Source organism: Boleophthalmus pectinirostris, unplaced genomic scaffold (assembly GCF_026225935.1).
Source record: "Boleophthalmus pectinirostris isolate CB_2022bp ecotype Guang Dong unplaced genomic scaffold, ASM2622593v1 HiC_scaffold_1, whole genome shotgun sequence".
Lineage (NCBI taxonomy): Eukaryota > Metazoa > Chordata > Actinopteri > Gobiiformes > Gobiidae > Boleophthalmus > Boleophthalmus pectinirostris.
This window is the reverse complement of record NW_026570970.1, coordinates 25,340,052-25,365,283: the sequence shown is the minus strand read 5'-3', so window position 1 is coordinate 25,365,283 and position 25,232 is coordinate 25,340,052. Positions and strand designations below refer to the sequence as shown.

At 39.2% G+C, this 25,232-nt stretch overlaps 1 protein-coding gene across 1 annotated transcript in view; it reads right to left on the bottom strand.

Annotated features, from left to right (window-relative positions):
• The window catches only part of ranbp2 (RAN binding protein 2), a 34,498-nt gene that overhangs the window by 2,468 nt on the left and 6,798 nt on the right, over positions 1-25,232 (bottom strand). The window contains exons 9-28 of the mRNA XM_055152663.1: positions 24,939-25,098; positions 21,439-21,620; positions 20,377-20,564; positions 20,063-20,186; positions 18,751-18,912; positions 18,481-18,618; positions 18,256-18,387; positions 17,686-17,913; positions 17,534-17,617; positions 17,044-17,185; positions 14,871-14,965; positions 10,001-14,792; positions 7,053-7,229; positions 6,451-6,537; positions 5,878-6,050; positions 5,169-5,622; positions 4,629-4,721; positions 4,177-4,334; positions 2,880-3,153; positions 589-938 (exon numbers count right to left, since the gene is read on the bottom strand). Coding sequence (XP_055008638.1) covers positions 589-938; positions 2,880-3,153; positions 4,177-4,334; positions 4,629-4,721; positions 5,169-5,622; positions 5,878-6,050; positions 6,451-6,537; positions 7,053-7,229; positions 10,001-14,792; positions 14,871-14,965; positions 17,044-17,185; positions 17,534-17,617; positions 17,686-17,913; positions 18,256-18,387; positions 18,481-18,618; positions 18,751-18,912; positions 20,063-20,186; positions 20,377-20,564; positions 21,439-21,620; positions 24,939-25,098 — 8,193 coding nt within the window. The remainder of the gene's footprint in view (positions 1-588; positions 939-2,879; positions 3,154-4,176; positions 4,335-4,628; positions 4,722-5,168; positions 5,623-5,877; positions 6,051-6,450; positions 6,538-7,052; positions 7,230-10,000; positions 14,793-14,870; positions 14,966-17,043; positions 17,186-17,533; positions 17,618-17,685; positions 17,914-18,255; positions 18,388-18,480; positions 18,619-18,750; positions 18,913-20,062; positions 20,187-20,376; positions 20,565-21,438; positions 21,621-24,938; positions 25,099-25,232) is intronic.

Below are 25,232 nucleotides of genomic sequence, written 5' to 3'. Positions count from 1 at the left end.
TAACTGTCCTCATTAATGCTGGTGTTGTCAATGCCTATGATTTCTTTGACTTAATCTCTGAACAGGATGCTCAGTGTCTCTCTGATGTTACGGTTTCTGTCTGAGGAGAGAGGGATTTTGTCACTCCTAAATTTTGTCAAACTTACTACTGTGAACGGAGCCTGCCGGAAATTGTCATTGCATTTTTCCAAACGTCTTCTTGGTTTATGACGTGAATATAGCCTACTGTCGGGGATTGTGTTGCTTGCAGTTGTTTCCTTATTGTTTTCTAATTTCTGCCAACTAATTGTGTCTTGAAAACACATAACAGAGAATCAAATGTCTAGGATAGTGTCAGGCAGTTGGTTTCCCATGATTCTTTGTAACGCTGTGCCTGATTGGTTGAAAAATGACCCTGTCAGCAGCTTCTGTATTAGTTATTGCCAGAGAAAATGCTATGTAAAAAAAAAAAAAAAAAAAAAGGAAAAACTGACACTGTAAAATATAATCTCTTATTTAGCAGCTTTTACAATGCATGATGAAGAGAATTTATCTTGACAAGAATAAATTAAAATCTGCTACAGACCCATTACACTTTACTAGTCTTACCTGGCACATGAAGTCTGGTATGACTCTGTGGAAGATAGAGCCTTTTAGCCCAAAGCCCTTCTCGCCGGTGCACAGAGCCCTGAAGTTTTCGGCCGTTCTGGGGACGATGTGCGAGAACAGTTCGATGGTGATAGTTCCCAGGTTCTGTCCATCAGCCTCCACAGAAAGGAACACCTGAGGGTTTGAGTCCTGTGAGTGCTCCTGGACACGGGACATGTGCGGCGAGGAAACAGAGCCCTCCACGTCCTCTCCGATTCGACTCTGACACTCACAAAAAGTCTTCCTGAAAGACTCTGTGATCTCAGCTGTTTTGAACTTAGCGGCCAGCTGCTCCACGGCACCCTCTCCATCTAAAAAATACAAATATATAACATGTAAGCTTGAATAAGTGAAATACAATATATTATCAATAGTGAATGTTTGGTTATGTAATTTTGGACATTATTGCCAATCAGAATAATTTAACATGGTAATAAATAAGGCTGTGCAAATGAAGGAAAGTTGACATCTACAGTCAAGTCCCCAATTATTCATACCCCTGGCAAATTTTGATTTAAAGTTACTTTTATTCAACCAGCAAGTTTTTTTTTCGCCTCCCAAGAGATAAGACGATGTACAAGAAGCATCATTGTGGAAAAAAATATTTTTCAGCTTTTATTTACATTTGAACAAATAGTGGTATGTCCAAAATTATTCATGCACTTTGCAAACTGTCACAGTCTACAGGAAAATTAAGAGTTCTATACAATTCCAAATTGCCCAAGCTGTTCTAAATCATCCTAATTCAATAGAACAAGTGAAAAACAGCAGGTCTCTGCAGTTGGTTTGTGAACAGTCATGGCTAAGCCAAAGGAGCTCACTGAGGATCTGCACCTGTGTATTGCTCACAAGTCAGGAAAGGGCTACAAGGCCATGTCTAAATTTTTTCATTATTAAAAAATACAAGACGTTTCGCACTGTGGATAATCTCAGAGGACGAGGTCGGAAGCCAAAAGTGACACCTGTGCTGGTGGATAGTGAGAGAGGTGAAAAAGAATCCAAGGATCACCACCAAGGCAGACAATCCAACACTGCATACTGCTGGGTTCCATGGACGCAGACCGAGGAGGACGCCACTTCTCCAGATAAGGTCAGATGAAACAAAAATTTAATTGTTTAGCCACAATGACGTATCCTTCTTTTGGTGTTAAAAAAAAAAAGAAAAAAAGAAAAGAAAAAAGAAGCCTTCAACATCCCCACTGTCGAACATGGGGATGGGGACCTAACGTTTTTCAGCCAATGGACCAAGGAATCTAATCACAGTAAATGGCACCATGAACAAAGAGCAATACATCAAGATTCTCAACAACAACATCAAGCAGTCTGCAGAGGAACTTGGCCTTGGGCACCAGTGGACATTTTAGCATGACAATGACCCAAAGCACAGCAAAAGTGGTGAAGAAATGGTTATTGGACAAAAACTTCACTGTTTTGCAGTGGCCCAGCCAGAGTCCTGACTTGAATCCAATTGAGAATCTGAGGAGGGAGCTAAACATCAGGGTGATGGCAAGGAGACCCTCCAATCTGAAAGCATTGGAGCTCATCGCTAAAGATGAATGGGCAAAAATACCAGTGGAGATATGTTAAAAAAAAAAAAAGGTCAGCAATTACAGGAAGCGTTTGATTGCTGTAATAGCCAATAAAGGCTTTTCTATTGATTATTGAGAAGGGTATAAATAATTTTGGACATGCCACTTTTTGTTAAAATGTAAATAAAGGCTGAGAAATATTTTTTCCACAATGATGTATCGTCTTATTATCTTCTGGGAAACGCCTGTGCCATTTTCAATCAAGAAAAAACTTGCTGGTTCAATAAAAGTAACTTTAAGTCAAAATTTGCCATGGGTAAAAATAATTTTGGGCTTGACTGTAAGTGTGACATAGGGCTGTGCAATTAATCACTATTATAATGGTGATACCAATTTCATAATTGCTCTGCTCAGTTACAAAAATGTACCAAAAAACCCTTTCTGTTCAGAATGATCTGTGCGTTTGTTCTACTGGGCAACACTTTGAGCAAAACCTCTCATCTACAGAGGCTCTGAAAACAACCCTGTAAGTATATTAGGTCTAAAGTAGACCATTTCCACAGGTTAAATTTGGAAAGTAATTGTAAATCTATTTGTTAATTTCAATTATGACCCAAATAATTGTGATTATGTTTTTTGCTGTAGTTTAGAAGGCCAAGAGAACTTAAAAGATAGACTGTTACAAAGTCAAGTTAATTACACATAAAATCAAGAGTCTCATACCAGAGTAGTCGGTGGCGTTCCAGACGAGGGCGTTGGGCGACACATTCATGGGTTTGAGCTCCATGGTCTTAGTGATGGTGTGGTTGGCACAAACCTTGAGGATCTGGTCTCGCCTCATCAGGACTCTATAGTAGTGTTTTACAGGATGGTACAGGATTTTGATGTCGCCCACTCCACGCTCCTTCCACTGCCCCAGTTCTCTGTCCCAGCGGTACAGCTTGGTCCGCTCCTTAAATAGGATCTCTTCATCCTCCTCCCCTGACTTAGTCTCCACCTGAGATGCAAGCAAATTATCATTAAAACAGGTAGTACTGACTTTCATTAATATACAGCAGACCATATACCATGAATATAAAGGGATACCTCGAGTGAATTATATCTATCAAAGTTTTATTTTTATGACATTAACCTATTCAAAGAGGCACTGCCTTTATCTTCCCTTGTCCAGAACTACAACTAACCAAAGAATGTTCAAGTACAGAGGGCCTACCCTCTACAATAATTTAGCTCCTATTCTCAAGTCAGCTTCTCCACACTTGATTCTTTTAAAACGTTATTATAACTAATATTAATGCATACAAATGTCTTATATTTCACCTGATGCCTGTTCAGTCTTCCGTTATGCTTGCAGGATGATTTTAAGGGAGGTGGTCTTATAAAACAATATGGTCTTCTCACTCTCCTTTATATAATTTTCTCCATTTTTACTTGGATGTGCAAATAGTCATTTTATAATTTGGCCACTTTGTAATTGCTGATATCTCTTCAAGATGGATCACCATAAACGTCATCACAACAAAGCACCATGATGACGGACCATGCTTATGGCCACAGCCCTGTGGATAGCTACAGTTCATAATAGCGAGCAGTGATTTTTCAGTTTCATTCATACCTAAATGGTTACACAAGTCTGAGGTCCTAAATCCTATGTGTATCACAGTTTAATACAACCCCCCCCCCCAAAAAACGAGGAACTTATCTACCTATCTACCTTCCTATCTAGCAAAAAAATACAATGTTTAGACATATTTAATTGACTGTACTGTAGGTTAGCCAGCATTCACAGTCTTCATATGCATATCTACAGAAACTAGAAGGCCTAAGCTTTAAAATGACGCATCACACAAGCATGTGGGTTCTAAGATTTTTTTTTAATAAGCTATGGCATTTGGGTATGTAGTGCTATTGTGCACACGCCAAAATTAGGTGGATGGGAACAGGTTAAAGAAGTAAATCTGAACTATTCCAAAGAGAAATAGTTCTCTGACTCAGATTAGTAACCTGATTTGGGCATTACCTCTGGCAGTGACACAATTGGCTCAAAGTGAATGTCCACATTATTAGGAGCCTCCTCTTCCTCATTATCTTCATCATTTTCACCAGTAGACTTTGATGTTGTGGGTGTGGCAGACCCAAAAACAGTGGCTCCTGCATTGGCCCAGGAGAAGTCTGAATCTGGGGGGAAAAAAAAAACATCAACAATTATACTAATTCAAAAACATCCCTAAACTTAAACTGGACTGTTAATCTAAATAATAACTCCAGGTTTAGTTCAGGCAGATTTATTCAATAACCGCCATGTTCACTTGCACCACAATAGCAGCAACTCTATCCTCACATACATGCATGTAACAAGTGCAAAAGGAGCTGTAGGGCCCCCTAGCTGTGAGGCAGAGAAGGTAAACATAAAACCAAGAGCTAACAATTTCTTGTTAGTTTTACATTTTGTTAAAAGGGCAAAGGGCTAACCTGATTTTCCAAATGCAAATCCATCTGTGTTTTTGGCCAAATCTGCAAACGAAAAGCTGCTCGATGTGCTGAAGCCAAACAAAGGGGTGTCACCTAGGAAATTATAATGCACTTTAGGAAAACACTTAAAAATTACTCAAACATGCATAAACAAATCAACCATTAAAAGTAGCAAGGGAACTAATGCAGACAAGGACAAGCAAAAGTGGCCATAGAATGAGAATAGTTTATTAATGACCACACAAGTTGGTAGAATTTGTTTCCGGTATAGCAAGAAATGCATCCTCAGTGTCAGTAACTTAACATAACAGGACAGACAATATATACACTAAATACAATATGCAACAGATAATAAACAGATAAGGGAATAACTGAGAGTCCAAATGACTAAGTCAATCTAACCGACTTTGAAGTGATTTGTAGCGCCTCCCGGACAGGACAGTGTGTACAGGTGAAAAGGTTTAACATGAACCTCCAATTATATGCATAAAGTATAAACCTGGTATGTAATGTCGTGGTAGCAGTGAAAGGTTGCCTTACCTTGAGCGTCTGCAGTGTCGTTATTTGTTTCTGGCTCTGAGCTCTTCTTGGTGGATAAGTCGATGGGGGCGCTGCTGGTGGGGGTGGTACTGATGCTGGTGCTGGTGGTGCTGCTGCTGATGGGAGGAGGAGGTTCACTCTGGGTCTCTTTGGGCTCTTCTGCAGTGTGCTCCTCACACACAGGGGGTACTGTGGAGGCCTCCGTGCTGCCTGATGCTTGCTCCTCTGAGGGTTGAGGAGGTTCACTCGCCGGTTGAGGAGGTTCACTCGCCGGTTGAGGAGGTTCACTCGCCGGTTGAGGAGGTTCACTCGCCGGTTGAGGAGGTTCACTCGCCGGTTGAGGAGGTTCACTCGCCGGTTGAGGAGGTTCATTCGCCGGTTGAGGAGGTTCACTCGCCGCCTGGGGAGGTTCATTTATCTTGCTTTCCTTTGTAGTGCCTTGTAACTGTGCATCCTGAAATTAAACATATGAGCTCAAAGAGTCCAGCAAGTTTCATTTTTTGGAACCATAGGAATTTCCCCTAAACTAAACAGCTTAAATTAACTAGTTCAAGCCTCTGGTGAGAGTTAGCATGTTTTACTAACTAACTAACCAAAAGTGCGACCTGAAACCTTTAGTTTTCTTAGAATGATATGCAATATGCAAGAAATTTTGCGCTATCATAAAACTGTATATGCTCTACAACTGTAAGCTGGATCAATCCCGTACCAGAGCTCGCTGAGCCTTGCGGACCTCTGTCTCGAAGTCTTCGTTCTTGTCGTGGTCTGTGTCACTATCTGGACTGATTCCACAGAAGAAGTGAGGGGGCAGCTGCAGACTGAGTGCCCTCTGCTCCTCCTCTGGGGTGGGCTTCTTCTCCCACACAACCACACAGTCTGCTTCTGATGGGACAGAAGATATAATGTGATATCTTAGTTTGTGTCAAATTATGCTAGCTGATATTTTAAACCACAATAGACATTGTAATGTCTACATGTGCTCTAGACTGCACTAGCCTGTTAGCAGCTGCTACATACAGATGAAAAACCAATCGTTGTAGTTCTAGTTACATACTACCCTCTCACAAAGTCAGACTAACATTCCATTCAGTCTTTGAATACTAAACAAACGCTGACATTAGGACAAGTGCTAGGGTGACAAATAATATAATCTTGTCCACAATTATTTACAAGATAATGTTTTATAACAAATCATGGTCAAAAATAATTCAAACAGACTGAAAAACCTATTTTCAGATACACGTGTCAAAAAAGTGCTAAAATATCTATGAACTTGACATACCATCTTGAGCAGCCACAGCCTGTTCCTGTGGAGGATCTGGGTACAGCCTACCATTTAAAGCCTTCACTGCTGACTCATAGGTCTCATCTGAAAATTTACACATTTTATTTTAGTACAATTTCTGTTAAAAGACAAGTATGCCATGATAGAAGTTCTTGGTAGGGAAGTACTTGTCTAATGGTATTGAGGTATTTTTTGAGCTTGAAAACAGAATTTACATTTGATTTACAGTAATTGTATTTTAATTCTATTCATGGTTTATGTTTAAGATCTTTACTATAGTGAGAATTAAAGGGGTCTTTTGTATTTCTCCCACATGAGATGTTTCAAGATATCTGTCCATTTTTTTTAGCATGTAACCCTTGATTAATTCAGATTTCAACTTAAGTTTTGTCCAGAAAGGAAAACAGCAGAAAGGAGAGGTTATTTGACCAAGAATTACTTTAGTCACTAACAGACATAAATAATAGTACCGTACTTTTGCTCATATTATGTTATATTATTTAGCTTTGATTTAAGCCTAGCCCATATTGTATGGCTAAAATATAGATGGGACTTAAAAAACTACTTTAGTCTATCCATTTGTCAAGTAATAATCTCACCATCCTCTGACTCATCACTGACGTAGCCCGGGTCGTTCTTGTAGCAGAAGAAAGTAAGTGGGAGTTGGAGTTTTTTGGCCAGCGCTGCCTGTTCAGCAGTGGGCTCTCTCACATACACTATCTCCACATCAGAGTCCTCGTCTGAACCTCCACTTCCTCCTTCTGCCACTGGAGGTGCTACAAACCAAGACACAAGACAGCTCAGATACAAGTTCCAGCAACTCTATTCAAGGGTTAATTTCACTCAAAAAACATGCAAGGCAGAGCAAACATTAAGTTTATGTGAAAATAACATAACATTAAATGGAGCACTGTACACTTGCGATACTTTGAGCCAAAGCCCTAAAGAATGAATTATCTCATCATTCACAGACAATCTTGTTACCTGATCTCTGATCTCTACAAACATGGTCTGAAAACAGTGAGATTCTTGTATTAACTTAGCAGATCATATTTTGATTTTCTCACTGGAATGTTAATGCTCCTGGAGTTGTTTACAACGTCCAAAGAATCCTACTTTTTAACCTATAGTGAACGATTTGTCAGACAAATTTCCGATCTTTGGATTTATTTCCTTAATTGTGCAATTATAAAGTTATTTTTTCAAAGGACTACATATAATCATTAAAATAAAATAAACAAAATGAAATAGTTTGTATCATCCTGTAGCTGACTTTTTCTACATGTGGTTACTGCATTGATAGTAGCCATTCATGAGCCAAAGTTTTAATTTAACACTTGGAGAGGAGTAGCATTTCACACTGTTGCTAGACTTCCTAATCTAAATCTGGTTTAAGTGACGTTAGCATTCTTTTACTGGGACACCCCACTGATGAATGATCTCTGCATATCATCTTTCAACACATGCACCCTTTACACGCATTAGCCATATCTAACACTCACCAAACAACACGCAAGGATGTAATATAATATACAATACCAACAATATGCAATTGAGTAACAGAATTATAAAGTGTAATCTACAAACACAGCTTCAGAAAGTCTCCCCTCTATTAGGATGCACGAAACCTGCTAACTTAGTAGTTTAGATATTCCGCATGCAATTTTTGTACTATAACTGTATTACTGTACTTTAGTTTCATCATCATTCATTTTAGTTAATTCTCAAAAGGTGCTTGCGACAGGACACTGGATAAGTGAAGAGACTAGACTGGTGCAGGTCCTAAATTTAAACTATCACACATCACCATCACAATGATAGTATTAGTTTAACAAAATGTTTATCACAACCCTAAAAATGTAAATCATGCAGTTACATACTTTTACAAAGCAGATGTTGCCATTTTTGTTTTATTTGTTAAAGAGTTTGTAAGAGTCACAATCTGATGAGTATTTCGTTATTTTAAACTGAACACAATCCTATCCTACCAACACTAAAGTACTGGTATATATAGATTTTTTTCTTTTCAAACATCGCTCATGCAGTTAGCTTCACTGTGTCTGGCCCCACTCTCCATGCACATGAGTTAGGTCTAGTGGGTCACACACTGCAGAGGTTAAAATACCTGGAGGATCAAACTGAGTGGTAGTTTTGCTGCTCCAAAAAGCGATGGGGTTATCATAGAAAAGTTTAAGGTCCAGCTCTAAAAGGAGGATTTGTCAAACAATACTAATATGAATACTGCTGTTTTATATTTATTGTTTACTATAAAATATAAGTAATATATTTTCTTTGTTTTGTATTTTTGAATGTTTAACTTATTTGAAATGAATAGACCCATCAGCAATATTATAATACTCAAAATATAATATAACCAATGCATGTATATCTGAATGATTAAAAGAAATGATGACCATGGACATTAAGGCTGAATGATCTATCATTTTGGGCTGAAAATCACGATCTCAGACAACACTATTTTGGTACTGTCAAAGTTGTGTTTTCTTGTGCGTGCTCCTATCTGACCCAGGTTTTGTTTTGTCAACTATTTCACACATGTATGCTGTCTCCCTGCCATGCTGCCAAGCTCACCAATCAGAAGCAGCATGCTGCGCGTGGACAGGTTACGTATTCTAAACTCCAATCAGTGTAGCTGGTGATCAATTTCAGAAATAGCTTCAGCAGGACCAGAAGTGGAGTCAGGGGTTTTGAACCCAATGGAAAACAGCACGCTGGTCATTTGGCAGTATTTCGGGTTTGAGGCTGCTTTATTCCGTCTTCAGTACAAATACAAATTCAAAGACGCGACTCTACTGAACCAGGACTGAGTGTCAGGACTGGCCTGGACCGTCAGGTGACCGCAGGCGAAAGGACCGGCGCAGAGCTCTGCCCCCTACGGGGCTAAGCGCAGTCGTCACCCGATCACGCTTTGTGGACACCCTGCCCTGTGTGCTTGGGGTTCTTCCTCGCTCTCTCAAGTCCAAGATTAGTCCTAGTTTAGTCCTGGTTTTGTCCTGGGTCAGTTCGTACGCAGCGCAAAAGTCCAGCAGCTCAATCAATGTTTCTTCTGCTCAATAAATAATGCCTGTGAAGTGATGACGGATTTTTGACAGTAAAGTAGCGCCTGTGAATTCATATTTATACTGAAGAAAGCATAACCGTACATTTTCATTTTGATTGTATTTCTTGAGGTCGTAACCTGACCCGGTGCAGGACTCTGGTATGATGTAAGTTTCTGTGACATTTGCACTCAAACTTGACTTGAAAAAAAATAAAAAAAAAAAAAATGTGGATGAAATCAAAATCGCAATATCTGCCACAAATATCGCAAATTACATTTTTTTCTTAAAATTGTTCAGCCCTAATGGACATAGTAATTAATTAACATTAAAATGTTATATCTTATGGGAATGAAAGTCATCAAAATGTCAGAAATAACAGGAAGCTGAAATTAAAATTAATATGTCCATGTCCACAAGGGATTAATTCTCAAGATGGATTCACTAGCAAATATGAAATGCACTTTCAAAATGTGAATTTTTCTTACCATTATCTGGTATCGTGAATGTTGGTCCTCCCGATGCTGCTGCTGAGGTTAGTCCAAAACCTTTAGCTTTGGTGGTTATAGACTCTGCAGTGATCGAAGTGGATTTTGGAGAGCCAAAGATCTTTTGTATGCTGTCTGATCCAAACACAAACTTGGGTGGAGACATGACTGTTTTGGCTACAGTGGTTGAAATCGTCTGGCCCTCAGCTGGACTTGTCTCAGGACATGGTTTGCTCTTCTCTTTTGTTGTTTCTTCTAGTATTGCGATTGCTGCCTTCCCACAAACTGCAGTATCACGTTTGGATGGAGTAGAAGTAGTAGTAGTAACAGAAGTTTCTAAGGGTGTCACTGGTGTCATCAACTCTTCTTTATCTTGTGCGATTTTAGCTTCATCAAAGACCTGTTTAAAGGTATTAGCCGTGTCTTCTAGCTTAAACCTTACGGCTAGCTGCTCAATTTTACCATCCACCTGATCAGAAAAATCCATTGCAACCCAGACCCATGCCCTCTCTGCTCCCTTCATTGGCTCCAGTTTCATTGTTGCCGTTATCCAATGGTTTGCACACAACTTAAGGACTTGGTCTCTCCTCATTATAAGTCTCACACGTTTTGTTGTAAGATTTTGCAATATTTTGAGATCACCAATGCCTTTTTCTTTCCACTGGTTCACATCATAGCGATAAAGTTTGGCTCTATAGCAGAAAACTACTTGTTCATTCTCCTCACCAGTAGATGGCTCCACCAGTTCAGGCAGAGTGCAGACTGGTTCAAAATATTGGCCGTCTCGCTCTTCCTCTTGAGCGCCATCCTCATCATCAGTGCCCACTGATGCTCTGCTTTGGTTAAGCTTAGCAGGTGATTTTGACGGACTTATCAGTGGCTGGAAATTGAAGCTAAACCCGCTTGATGCCTCGCCAAAGCAAAACAGGTTTTTTCTCAATGGACTACTTGTAGTGGGGGATGCATACACTGATGTTTCGGTTGTATCATCTAATGCATCTTCTCTTAGATCATAGTTGTCCCATTCAAGCGCTGGTACTGTTGTTTCGTTTTGAGATTTTATTACAAAACTGCTCTCCGCTTCCTCATCTTTTAATTTCGTCTTGTCATCTGTCAAAAAGATTTTTAAATCCTTCAACCCGGACTTCATTTCTTCTGCTTTCTTGATAAGATGTGCAGTCCGTCCAGTATCAACAAGTTTGTGAGGCGTCTGCAAGGGAATATCGAGCAAAAGTCTCTGGCATTCTTCAAATTTCTGCTTGAACTCTTGTGCTAGCTCTACAGTTTTAAATTTGGCAGCTAGCTGCTCCAATTTAGCATCTCCATCTGCAAAGTCGTTGGCAAGCCACATCCATGCCTTGTCCGATCCAGCTAGAGGCTTGAGATTCATTGTTGTGGTGATCCAGTGGTTTGCACACACTTTCAGCACCTGCTCCCTTCGCATTAAAATTCTTAGTCGACCGTTGCTGCTGTTTTTGAGGAATTTGAGCACTCCAACCCCACGTTCTTTCCATTGGCTACTATCAGCATCAAACCTAAATAGTTTTACCCTCTGGGAGTACATAAGCTCCTCATCTTCTTCACCTGTCACCAATTCGACTTTATCTGGCATTTGGACTACCGGTTCAAACTGTATATCATCATTTTCTTCGGTCTTGTACATGCCATCATCCTCACCCTCTTTTGCAGTTTCTGTTTTTGAGGGAGTGGCTTGAAATGAGGTGAACAACTGTTCTCCAGCTCGAGTGAAACCTTTAAAATTTGGATCTTTTTCACCAAATTGGAAGCTGTCACCTGATGACTTAGCTAAATCTGCAAAACTAAAAGCATCAGTTTGTCCGGATACAAGTGGGTTTTGATCTTGTTCAGTCGTAGAACCCTCTTTAGGGGCTTTTTCACCAAATTTAAAACCACCGCTGGATGTTTTAGTGAAATCTGGAAAATTTTGTATGTTGGGCTTTTGTGCTGGTTCTGTTGTAGCAGCCTCGTTTTCATTATGTTTGTCTGCAATGCTTTTCAAGAAACTAGACGCAGAGCTGGTGGGTGGCTCCTTGGCATCGGTTGCATCTTTTGCCGTATCTTGAGTACCAAACTTGAAGCCCCCTGCTGGCATTGAAAAGGAAAACCCTGAAGAAGATGTAATACTAGAGCTTGTTTGTGGGGCTTCAAATTTAAAAGATCCAATAGAACTCTCTTTATCTTTGCTTTGACCAAACTGAAAAGAGGTGCCTGCACTCCCAAACGTAAATCCACTTGAAGACGGCTGGTTTGATGGAGATTTTGACTTTATACTAAAACTAAACGAAGATGCAGAAGGAGCAGCTGTGCTAGTTTTTGTGCTTTCTTTAGCATTAGGATGTGGAGCTTGGCAGGCAACACACTTCTGAGCTGAAGGACTATTTCTCAAAAGACAAGTGTCGCAATCCCATTCTCCTTCCTTCTTGGCAAACCTTGCGTCGAACGGGGTGGGGTTAGGTGCACTGCAGGATACACATGCTGGAGCTGAGGCCTCATTTCGGACAAGGCAAGTATCACAGTCCCACTGACCAAGCTTTTTGCCAAACTGTGCTGCCAAATCAATGTCCTTTTTAGCAATAGGAGCAGGGGTACTTTTTGTTTCAGATTGCTGAGGGGGTGTCTCTACCTTAGTCGACCCTTTCACAGATTTGCATGAAGAGCAGGCATCAGTGGAAGTGTCATTTTTGGTGGAGCATGTGTCACATGTCCACTGGTCGGACTTTTTACCAAATCCAGAACCAAAACCGGAGAAAGAATTATCTATAACATTGGCTGGCTTTGTTGTGCCAAAAGTAAAAGATGATGGCATAGACAATCCAAAACCACTAAATTCAGAAAATCCTGATGAACTTGCTGGTGTGCTAGAAGTTGAATCTATTCCAAATTTGAATGAAAATGGACTGCTTTTCACCTCTGTTGGAGCTTGATCATCTGTTGATTTTGCATTGGGGTTAGGAGTTTGACAAGCTGCACATTTTACAGTTGATGGTTTATTTGTAATACAGCACACATCACATCTCCATTCCCCTTCTTTGGGTGCAAACTGCTCAGCCAGTGAATCGGTGCGAGCAGACAAATCAACAAAAATTGAATTGCTAGACTGAGTTGAATCTGTTCCAAACTTGAATGAAAATGGACTGCTTTTAACCTCTGTGGGAGCTTGATCATCTGTTGATTTTGCATTAGGGTTAGGAGTTTGACAAGCTGCACATTTTACAGTTGATGGTTTATTTGTAATAAAGCACACCTCGCATTTCCATTCCCCTTCTTTAGGAGCAAACAGCATAGCCAGTGAATCACTGGATGCAGGAAAGCCAGCTGAGGTTGAAAAGCTAGACTGGGTTGAATCTGTTCCAAATTTAAATGTAAACGGACTGCTTTTGGTCTCAGTTGGAGCTTGCTCATTTGTTGTTTTTGCATTGGGATTTGGAGTTAGACAAGCAACACATTTTACACTTGATGGTTTATTTGTAATACAACAGACATCGCATCTCCATTCCCCTTCTTTGGGTGCAAATTGCTCAGCTAGCGAATCAGTGCGTGGAGTTGTGGAACTTTCTTCCTTTTTCTTTGGCTGGTCTTCTTGTGTTGCCTGCACAATTTTTTGCGCCTCTTCAAATTTTGATTTGAAAAGTGCAGCTTCATCAACAGTTTTGAATCGAATTGCCAATTGCTCTGGTTTAGGCTCTTCGTCTGCGTAATCAATAGCATTCCATACCCAAGATTTGTCGGAACCAGAGTTATGTTTCAAAAGCATATCAGTGGTAATGTAGTGGTTGGCACAGATTTTGAGAACTTGCTCTCTTCTCATGAGAAGACGCACCTTTCCGTTAATGTTATTTTTAAGGATTTTAACATTACCAATTCCTCTTTCCTTCCATTCTTTCGTCTCATTGTCAAATCTGAATAGCTTGGCCCTGTTACAAAACATTTCCTCCTCATCCTCTTCCCCAGTTTTTACATCTACTTTGTCTGGCAGTGGTACAATTGGTTCAAAATGTGGGCCATCGTCATCTTCCTCAATGTGACTACTATCATTGTCGCTCTCTGATTCTCTCGCCTCTTCGGCTGCTTGCTGGGGCATTCCAAAAACAGGCTTAGGCACTTCTCCGAACTTAAAGGGCTGGTCTACCTTCCCAAATATATTCCCAGTGCTTTGAACAGAATCAGGAAAAGAGAAACCTGATGTGCTCTTGTTGCCAAATGTAAATATATTCGATTGTGCGGGCTGTTGGTCCTGGGTTGTAGGCTTGTCTTCAACTTTAGGGGCGAGATCTGATGTCAGTAGTCCAAGCAAGCTTTCTGAATGTTTATTTTGAGATGCAGAAAATGTAAAATCTCCATCATTTGACTTAAAATTGGAGTTGAATTTAAATGCAGGGGATGGGGTGGACTGGGTAACCACACCTGCACCAAAACTAGGTACTTTGGGCACTTCAGTAGGTGCCTGTTGGCCGAATGAAAGCTTTCCAAAATCCACTGGTTTTCCTTCTATGCTTTTTGGCTGTGCTGGGACTACTGTTGGTTTGGTGAAGTAGCCAGGCTCAGGTAAGGACGGGTTAGCAGCCCCAGTTTGCTGGGCATAATATTCTTCACTATATGGGGAGAGGAGGCTGGTGGCAGGGGATTCAAAGCGTAGAGGGGCACCAAAGACTTGTTCCTGAGGGGGGTACATGCATGGAGGCGGGGCCTGTAGAGGAGGGGTATGAGTAGGCTGTTGGTAGGCGTACATGTGCTGCTGGGGGGGCATTCGGTTCATACCATACATGGGACCCTGGAAAAAAGTAAATTGGTTCCAATCAGAAATTAATATAAAACGTACAAGATTAGTTTTTTTTTTTTTCTTTTTTACCTTTGTTGGAGTCACATTTGCAGCAGTGCGGAGGAGATACTGAGAATTGTATGCTGGTGATTGGTTGTAATAGACAGAGGGGCCTGTGGTGGCAACTGAAAATAGAAAAATGCCATGTATGTATTTAGTTTAACTAGGGGTGTCAAATTATCGCGTTAATTGTGATTAATTAATTACAGTCATATTTAGCACGTTATGTTTTTTAATCGCGTTAATCTCATTTTTAATGTCTAACTTTACTGTTTCTGTATGGGAGTTTCTTTATTATAAAACCTGTTTTTATGTGTTGTTGGGACAACAACACACACACACAAAACACATTTATACATTTTTTTATTTCGGTAATTCCACTCATTGCCGGAAACCCACACAAAACACGCACAGTAAGAGCGATGTGAGCGTCATGTTAACGTTGGCGGCGTCAGTCGCACAATGGACGAGGTCGAAGAGGCAGTAGAACAGTCAGCAGTGCACAGGTAAAAACGCATTCGTGTCTTGGAAATTCTTCTCCCAACGTGAAATATAAAAGAAAATAACAAATATAAAATCGCCTGAAAACAACCTGCATAGGCTCATGATGTCTGCACTACTGTCCTATAGTGACCTGCCACATGAGGGGACACGCACACAAACACACACAAACACAAACACACACAAACACACACAAACACAAACACACACCTTCATCATCGTCATTAACCTGAGAAAGCGCGGACCACGTTTCCTTCCGTAGACACTGCGCAGACACCGACGTGCTCCCGTGAGCCGTGTGTGGATCGTGTTTTCTCGCTACGCTGCGTAAACCGCGCTTCCTCCTGTGCACCTCTAAACCAGAACTAACACCAGGACTAAAACCAGGACTAAACCAGGTCTAAACCAGGACTAAACCAGGACTAAACCAGGACTAAAACCAGAACTAAAACCAGAACTAAAACCAGAACTAAAACCAGAACTAAACCAGGACTAAACCAGGACTAAAACCAGAACTAAAACCAGGTCTAAAACCAGGTCTAAGTCAGGACTAAACCAGAACTAAAATCAGGTCTAAACCAGGTCTAAACCAGGACTAAACCAGAACTAAAACCAGAACTAAAACCAGAACTAAAACCAGAACTAAAACCGGGTCTAAATCGGGTCTAAACCAGGACTAAACCAGAACCAACACCAGGACTAAAACCAGGATTAATCCATTCCAGGACTAAACTAGGACTAAAGTAGGACTAAAGCAGGTCTAAACCAGGTCTAAACCAGGACTAAAACCAGTGATCTCATATATAAAGCATTTCTCTATCAATAATATTTTTAATATGGTTAAGGAAAGACTGGACTTTTTATTGTCTTTAAGTAGACAAAGGTTATTATGTTCAGATTTCCTCGTCTTTGCTACTTTACAGCAAACAGTTTCTTATTCATGGAGACTTGGGCTCAACAGCCAAATTGGAGAGATTTGTTAAACAACAAATTACTTTATAAAGTCACTTTTTTTAATCTATATCAGTCTTTTGATCTGCCACAATAATGTAATAATGAATTTAAATGAAAATACCTCAAATTGAAGGCTTTTCTCAGCAATTTTTAGGTGAGATTAAAATGAGATTAATTAGATTAATTAATTACAGATCATAATGAATTAATCTCTCTATTTTTTTTAATCGCATGACAGCACTAAGTTTAACACAATCATCACTAGGATTGATGAGAATAAGGATATCCAGATATTAAATCTTAAAATTAGTAATAATTAGATTTTAATAGGCAAAGATAAAGAACAAAAAATAATCTGACCTTTTCTGTAAAGGTTTAGAAAGGTATATCTGAACTAGTACAAGAAGACATGGTGATATTATATAAATGATTACTATGTGTTTTGTATTTTTATCATTGGATCAAGATCAGTATCGAATCATTTCTAACCTTACAACCTTGCAAACAAAATTGACAAAATTAGCCACATCTACATATATGCTATAATATAAATTGCCAATGCCACCATTAAATTAGGCTGTTACAATTTGAGCTTTTAGAGCAAATTTTTCCTTGATTTAGCCCTGAAAAGGCAGATTTAGGTCCTGGTTTAAAACTTTTTCAGAGCACTTATGAATAAAAATGAAAAAATTATTAAAATTATTGTTCTTATTTGATTTCACTGTCTATTTGTATGTATATGACTCACCTGTGAGGGGGGCCCCGTGGTAGGACTGCACAGGTGTGAAGGACTCCTGCAGCCCATCTGCTCCATAACTGTCACTGTAGAGTTTGTGATGAGGGGAACCCGCAGCTCCTGGTGTGTTGTGTCGTAGATCATGGACCTCATTCTGTTACACAATATGAAAAAGTTAACTTACATGGCTTTTAACAGTTTCTTTTGATCCGACTTAAGCATTGGTGTATTTTCCCATTTTTTCCAGGGGGTAAATGAGCCTTACCAGGTTGTAGTTAATAACATTTTTATAGAAATTGAGCTGTTTTGATTTTAAAACATGTTAATTTCTATAATTACTAAGGGATCATCCATATGAAAAAAATCGTACAAAGTTCAACAACTGTCAGCACAAATAAGTTAAAGTAGAGTGTATTTTTTTAACAAAAGCATCAAAAACTGTGAGGAGTTTCCCAGTGAATGTAAATAGATAACATTTTTATGTTTTGTGTGAATGAAATACCTTAAGTGCTTCGACTTGCTGACACAACATCTGAAGAAGACTTTTCTGATCCTCCACCCAATGGGGAGGTGTCTTGGGAGAAATCTTGAAAAACAAAATATTAAAATGTCAACAGAAATAAACTAATATTAAAATGATACCCGAAAACATACCAGGTGCCGTCTGGAAGGAGAGACGATGCTTTTGTTTGGTGATGGTGTTGAAAACTTGATGTGGGAGATGGTTGCCGAGATGTCATTAGCTTGAGCTGGACTTGAGTGTGTTGGGCCTCTGCTCTCTGGCTCCTTCTCCTCCTCTTCATCCATGGACTCTCCACTGTTGCCCAGCTGCTGGTTCACATCATTCAGAAGGTCTACCACTTCCTCCATCGACACTGGCAACTACAAAGCAAAAAGATCAATTCACCGTAGTTCATGACAAGCCAACTGAATGATGGAAGTATTTTATCTTACAACCAAAAAATATAAAAAGACAATTACAAAAACTTGTAAAGGCATTTTTAGCAATAAAACCACCTGCCTATTCATTTACGCAGCACTGTAGGAAATTCCAGTGCATTGAGAGTGGTGGCATACCATATTTATACTTGGTAATGAGTTAAGAGTATGTCTAAAATTTGGTGTGCCACAAATTTTGTTTGCATTGTAGTAATAAAAATAAACCAAATATTTTTCTTTCCTAACCCTACTCACACTGATAAAAACATACACATACACACCAACCTTGTCAATATCCTCTGGACTGGCATTGTAGATTTTGGACAAATAGGCTCTGAATTTCCTCAAGAACATTATGCATCTGTCCTGTGTCTCCTCTACACCGTTACTGGCCTCCTCTGACAGACGCTGATAGATCTACGACAAAAGCCACACCAATAGTTCCTCTTTGTGTCCAGCTGATAAGATTTAAAGATTAAGAATCACAAAAAAATAGCAACAAACTCAAACCTGGGCCAGATGCCAAATGGATGATATATTGTTGATGGTTTCTAAAGTGGCTATTGCTTCCTCAGTTCTACCCTCAATGTCCAGAAGTGTAGCAAATGCAATATGGGCTTCTTCCTCAAGTTGTTTCAATGATGAAATCTACAAAGAATAAATAAAAACTGTAAATTTCTTTGCATAGTTTTAGAGCAGTGCAGAAATATGAAAATAAAATGATCTAGAAAAACTAAATCATTAAACTTTTAAACTAAAAGTTAGTAAAAGCAAAGGTACCTGAATGTCTTCAGATGGAAAGTGAATAAAGAGTGGATCCAGAGGTTCAGGAATGCTTCGTCGATGTTTGATTTTGTCCAATAAAGGCAACACGACCTTCCAGTAGTGAACACTGCGACCAATGTACTCCTTCTGATCATAATACGAGTTTATGCAGTCACCCTGGATTCAGATGAAAATTTTCAGTAACTTTTGACAAAAATGAAAAACAATAATATTGTGTGACTACCATGTTATTACATTACAATTCAATTTTCAGAAAACCTGAAATTTGCCACATTCAGTACAGTTAAAGGTATCTATTCAAATCTATTGAATAAACTTATCGCCACATTAAGATGCAGAAATTCACTTCAGTAATAATACAAGTAGAAAAAGAGAACATTATTTATGTGATGATGGATGGATCTACATCAACATCAGACAACTTCCAGTATTTATTTTTTAAAATAACCATATTACATAGCACAGATACGGATCAAGTACATATAAAAGATACTAAGTTGTAGTGAAATGTTAAACCTTAGGTATCAAACATCACGATGAGTTCAAGTGCAGTGAGTTTACTAGACATTCTTCACTCCTCAATTTTAAACACAGAAGCCTGACAGAGAGGCACAGGTGGAAAACAGAATCTGGAAGGTTGCTCAAGGCATCCGTGAGCTATTTTTCTCCTCCGTGTATTTGTGAGACCTACTGATACAGCATTTTACACTGCCAACAACCTAAGAGTAACCTAACAGTCCATGAAGCAGATTTAAGAGATGCAATGAAGCCTGATAATTATTTCAACCAAGTCAAAGGAGCCAGTCTTTTAAAGGAGACATATTGTACAAAAAGTGAGAGCCGTGGTATCTCTCGAATGTGTGAGTAATCACCAGTACACACCCACTGTTCTTTACTTCCTTCTTTCCCCAATTTCATTTCTTAATCAGTGATACACAGAGGATTGGGCAGTGTCACATAGCCATTTCAACACAAATAAAAACAAAAACACAGGTCGCTAGTGTGGTCTGCATTTAGCCATATGTGGGGTCAACAGCATGGTCAAGTAAAATGACACTTTGTTGTGATGACTTTTACAGTGATATACTGTAAAGAGGCAAGCAGGATCTGGCTCTTAATACCTCATTGGACATCACAATTTCAACCTGGAAATCAGGGGCATTGTTTCTTTTATGAAGTTATTTTAATATTGCATTTTGAAACAAAAAATACATTATATGATCTATGGGTCATAGATTATAACTATATAGCAGACTGACGCTTAATATTTCTTCTTAAACCAACCTTTTTTTTAAGGTAGATTTACCGTTTGATTGAGGACTTTAGCCCAGTGAATGGCCAGTGCCGGCTGTAGTCCGTGCTTCTCTCTAGCTCTCAGAGTGCTCAGTCCGTGCTGCACAATCGTCCTTAGTTTGGCTGACGTACCAGGTCTGAGGGCAGAAATTAAGATTTAGTTTACAATAATAATACACACATAAGGGCAACAGACAGACAAATGAAAACATACATATGCAGCAATATGACTTAAAATTTTTGTCAGTCCTTCATTGTTTGTTCACTACACCATATTCTTCAACTACCACTGCCAACAATATTCTGTTATCGCTGTTAAAGACTCACGCGGCCCTCTTGTGGATGAGGCTGTAAATGGCATCCCACCATTCCCTCTGCCTGTCGGTGGTGAGGAGGCGGATGAGGGGCAGGGGAAGGCAGCGCGGGACGTACAGAGGCTGGATCATTTCTGCACTGATCTTGGCCGTCTCCTGAAGCTGACAGTGACTGCAGAAGACAACACCATGCACAAACACCTGTGGGGGGCAAACGATACACAATCCATAGTAATGTGGAAATTGTATACCAATGTGCTCAATATGAGAATGAAGGCCGATGCACACCAGAGAGTGTCGCGCCAACTGTCACACATCAAACTCACACATCAACACACGAAAGGTGCTGGTTTGCAGAGGTTTAGTGAAACATGAATGTTAGAGAAGATATGGTGTTCTGCCGAGTAGAACACCGGAGCTTTCTCTGTCTTTGCTGCAGCTTTTATGTCACTCCTCAAAGTTTACAGTGCTCCTTTTGTCAGTCACAGAGCAGAGACATGTCTGTACTCACTGCACAAGTGCAAAATGCATGTGTTTTCAGAAGCGGCGCCACATCCTGATTCAACAAACCCCAATTAAGGCACAAGGTCAAGCGTCGCTTCACGCCCGTAGTGTACGCTCATAGAAAATAATGGAGAGGTCAATTTTACTGCACGCTGAAGCATTAAGGTGCGCGTTGGCCTTTACATCTACTGTGCAACAAAATATTAACAGATTAAAGCTGTAAAAATTAAAGCTACATGATGACAAATTCAAGCAATCACAACATTATTCTTCGGTCACAGATAGATCGAAGTGGACACATTAATTTTAAGTCTAGACTGAAAACCCACCTCTTCGCCTTCAAGAAATCAAGATTGTACTCAAGTTCAAACAATGTATGGAATAAAATACCTAGGTCCTAAAATAAAGAGAGTACATGTTTGGTGTGTATGATGAGAATGGAAGCTGAATACTATTAGGAGTGTCTGATCTAAGTGAGGGATCATATGTTTGTAGTTGTTGCTATATTGACATTACATTTGCTTAAATTTGCTATAAAACAATAACATTTTTGTTTAAAAATGTTACTAACCTCCAGATCAAGCAGGCAGATGGATTCAGGGGCATTTGCATCCAGCTTTGAAGTTTCAAGGGTGAGTTTGGGAAAGAGCTGCTGAAGCCAGTCTCTGACATCTGCTCTTTGGGCCATAAGGGTCCACTGCAGTCCCAGCCAACTCAGATGTTGCAAGTCACCACCGTGCAACAGTATGGACCCTACAAATTAATGTTTATAATGAGTATATTAATGTATAAAATTAGAATGAACAATTTGCAGTAGAAAGTATACATTTATATTAGGGCTGCACGATATGAGAAAAAGATGTAATAATTTATAACTATGTTTTGTCTTGCAATATAGATATAACTGTGATATTTTAATTAGGGGTGTCAAATTATCGCGTTAATTGCGATTAATTAATTACAGTCATATTTAGCGCGTTATGTTTTTTAATCGCGTTAATCTAATTTTTAATCTAACTTTACCGTTTCTGTATGTGAGTTGCTTTATTATAAAATCTGTTTTTATGTGTTGTTGGGACAACAACACATAAAAACACATTTATACATTTTTTTTTTATTTCGGTAATTCCACTCATTGTCGGAAACCCACACAAAACGCGTGCAGTAAGAGCGCCGTAAACGTCATGTTAACGTTGGCGGCGTCAGTCACACAGTGGACGAGGTCGAAGAGCCGGTAGAACAGAGTCAGCAGTGCACAGGTAAAAACGCATTTGTGTCTTGGAAATTATTCTCCCGATGTGAAATATAAAAGAAAATAACAAATATAATATCGCCTACAACTTAAATGTCACTGGTGAAAACAACCTGCATAGACTCATGATGTCTGCACTACTGTCCTATAGTGACCTGCCACATGAGGGGACACGCACACAAACACACAAACACACACAAACACACACCTTCATCATCGTCATTACCCTGAGAACGCGCGGACCACGTTTCCTTCCATAGACACTGCACGGACACCGACGTGCTCCTGTGAGCCGCGTGTGGATCGTGTTTTCTCGCGTACGCTGCGTAAACCGCGCTTCCTCCTGTGCACCTCTAAACCAGAACTAACACCAAGACTAAAACCGGGACTAACCCAGTCCAGGACGAAACCCGGACTAAACCAGGTCTAAACCAGAACTAAAACCAGGTCTAAACCAGGTCTAAATCAGGACTAAAACCAGGACTAAAATCTAAACCAGGACTAAACCAGGACTAAACCAGGACTAAACCAGGACTAAACCAGGACTAAACCAGGATTAATCCATTCCAGGACTAAACTAGGACTAAAGTAGGACTAAAGCAGGTCTAAACCAGGACTAAAACAAGGACTAAAACCAGTGATCTCATATATAAAGCATTTCTCTATCAATAATATTTTTAATATGGTGAAGGAAAGACTGGACTTTTTATTGTCTTTAAGTCAACAAAAGTTATTATGTTCAGATTTCCTCATCTTTGCTACTTTACAGCAAACAGTTTCTTATTCATGGAGACTTGGGCTCAACAGCCAATTTGGAGAGATTTGTTAAACAATAAATGACTTTATAAAGTCACTTTTTTTAATCTATATCAGTCTTTTGATCTGCCACAATAATGTAATAATGAATTTAAATGAAAATACCTGACCTAATTAAAATTAGTGCTGTCATGCGATTAAAAAAATTGAGAGATTAATTAATTATGATCTGTAATTAATTAATCTAATTAATCTCATTTTAATCTCACCTAAAATTGCTGAGAAAAGCCTTCAATTTGAGGTATTTTCATTTAAATTCATTATTACATTATTGTGGCAGATCAAAAGACTGATATAGAACAAAAAAAAGTGACTTTATAAAGTAATTTATTGTTTAACAAACTTTAACAGAGTCATGCAGTCACTTACATTACACAGTATCATCATTATTATTACTATTACTAATCTGCAGTGTTGGGAAGGTTACTTTTAAAATGTATTCCCCTACAGATTACATATCCCAAAATGTAGTTTGTAACTTAATCCATTTAATTACTTAAAGTGAGTAACGTAATTTGAATACTTTGGATTACTTGATATTGTCATGCTTTTTAAAACTACATGAATGTAGCAACCGCATCCTGCAAATGTTGTTCTTGTTTGTTCTCTTCAAATTGGTTGTTGAGCCCAAGTCTCCATGAATAAGAAACTGTTTGCTGTAAAGTAGCAAAGACGAGGAAATCTGAACATAATAACTTTTGTCTACTTAAAGACAATAAAAAGTCCAGTCTTTCCTTAACCATATTAAAAATATTATTGATAGAGAAATGCTTTATATATGAGATCACTGGTTTTAGTCCTGGTTTAGTCCTGGTTTTAGTCCTGGTTTTAGTCCTGGTTTTAGTCCTGGTTTTAGTCCTGGTTTTAGTCCTGGTTTTAGTCCTGGTTTTAGTCCTGGTTTTAGACCTGGTTTTAGACCTGGTTTTAGACCTGGTTTTAGACCTGGTTTTAGACCTGGTTTAGACCTGGTTTAAGTTCTGGTTTAGACCTGGTTTAGACCTGGACTGGGTTAGTCCCGGTTTTAGTCTTGGTGTTAGTTCTGGTTTAGAGGCACACACGAGGAAGCGCGGTTTACGCAGAGTACACGAGAAAACATACGCGTTGCACGGGAGGACAGCGGTGTCCGCGCATTAACTACGGGAGGAAACGTGGTCCGCGCGTTCTCAGGTTAATGACGATGATGAAGGTGTGTGTTTGTGTTTGTGTGTTTGTGTGCGTGTCCCCTCATGTGGCAGGTCACTATAGGACAGTAGTGCAGACATCATGAGTCTATGCAGGTTGTTTTCACCAGTGACATTTAAGTTGTAGGCGATTTTATATTTGTTATTTTCTTTTATATTTCACGTTGGGAGAAGAATTTCCAAGACATGAATGCGTTTTTACCTGTGCACTGCTGACTCTGTTCTACTGGCTCTTCGACCGCGTCCATTGTGCGACTGACGCCGCCAACGTTAACATGACGTTTACATTGCTCTTACTGCGCACGTTTTGTGTGGGTTTCCGGCAATGAGTGGAATTACCGAAATAAAAAAATTTACAAATGTGTTTTTTTTTGTGTGTGTGTTGTTGTCCCAACAACATACAGAAACAGTAAAGTTAGAGATTAAAAATTAGATTAATGCGATTAAAAAACATAACGCGCTAAATATGACTGTAATTAATTAATCGCAATTAACACGATAATTTGACACCCCTAATTTTAATATACTTTTTGACACAATAAGTTCAGTTGCACATGGCTTCATTTACAAGTCAAACTGCATCAAAATAAAAACTTCACAATAACAAAAGCAAGGCCAACTCTAATCTAATTTGGGACTTAATAAGGAAAATCATTAAAGAAATCTGCCTTTTTGTCCATTTTACTTTCCACCAAAAGTACTTTTCTGTAAAACGGAGAACTTTGTGTTGTTGCAATAGTTAGATTTTCTTGAGATATCAGAGATTGCAATATTGTGATATTGATATGTTTGTGATATATATTGTGTGTTAAAGGTCTCTACCGCTGTCACACTTGGCCAGTTGAGAGCTCTCTGGGACCATGGTGGTTAGGGATCGGATGTCATCGTTGGCGATAAATGATGAAGATGTGGAGACTTGTGGTCCAAATAGGATCTCAAACAGGGAGTCCTGACCACTGCGGTTTCCAAAGGCTTCCACAACCTTCACATATAACATATACGTTTATGATTAAAATATGAATAAACTTTCACATAGTTTAACTACTACACCATACTGGCAAAACATCAAGAAATTTATGTCATTTTATTTTTATATTATTTTTACTGTAGCAACAG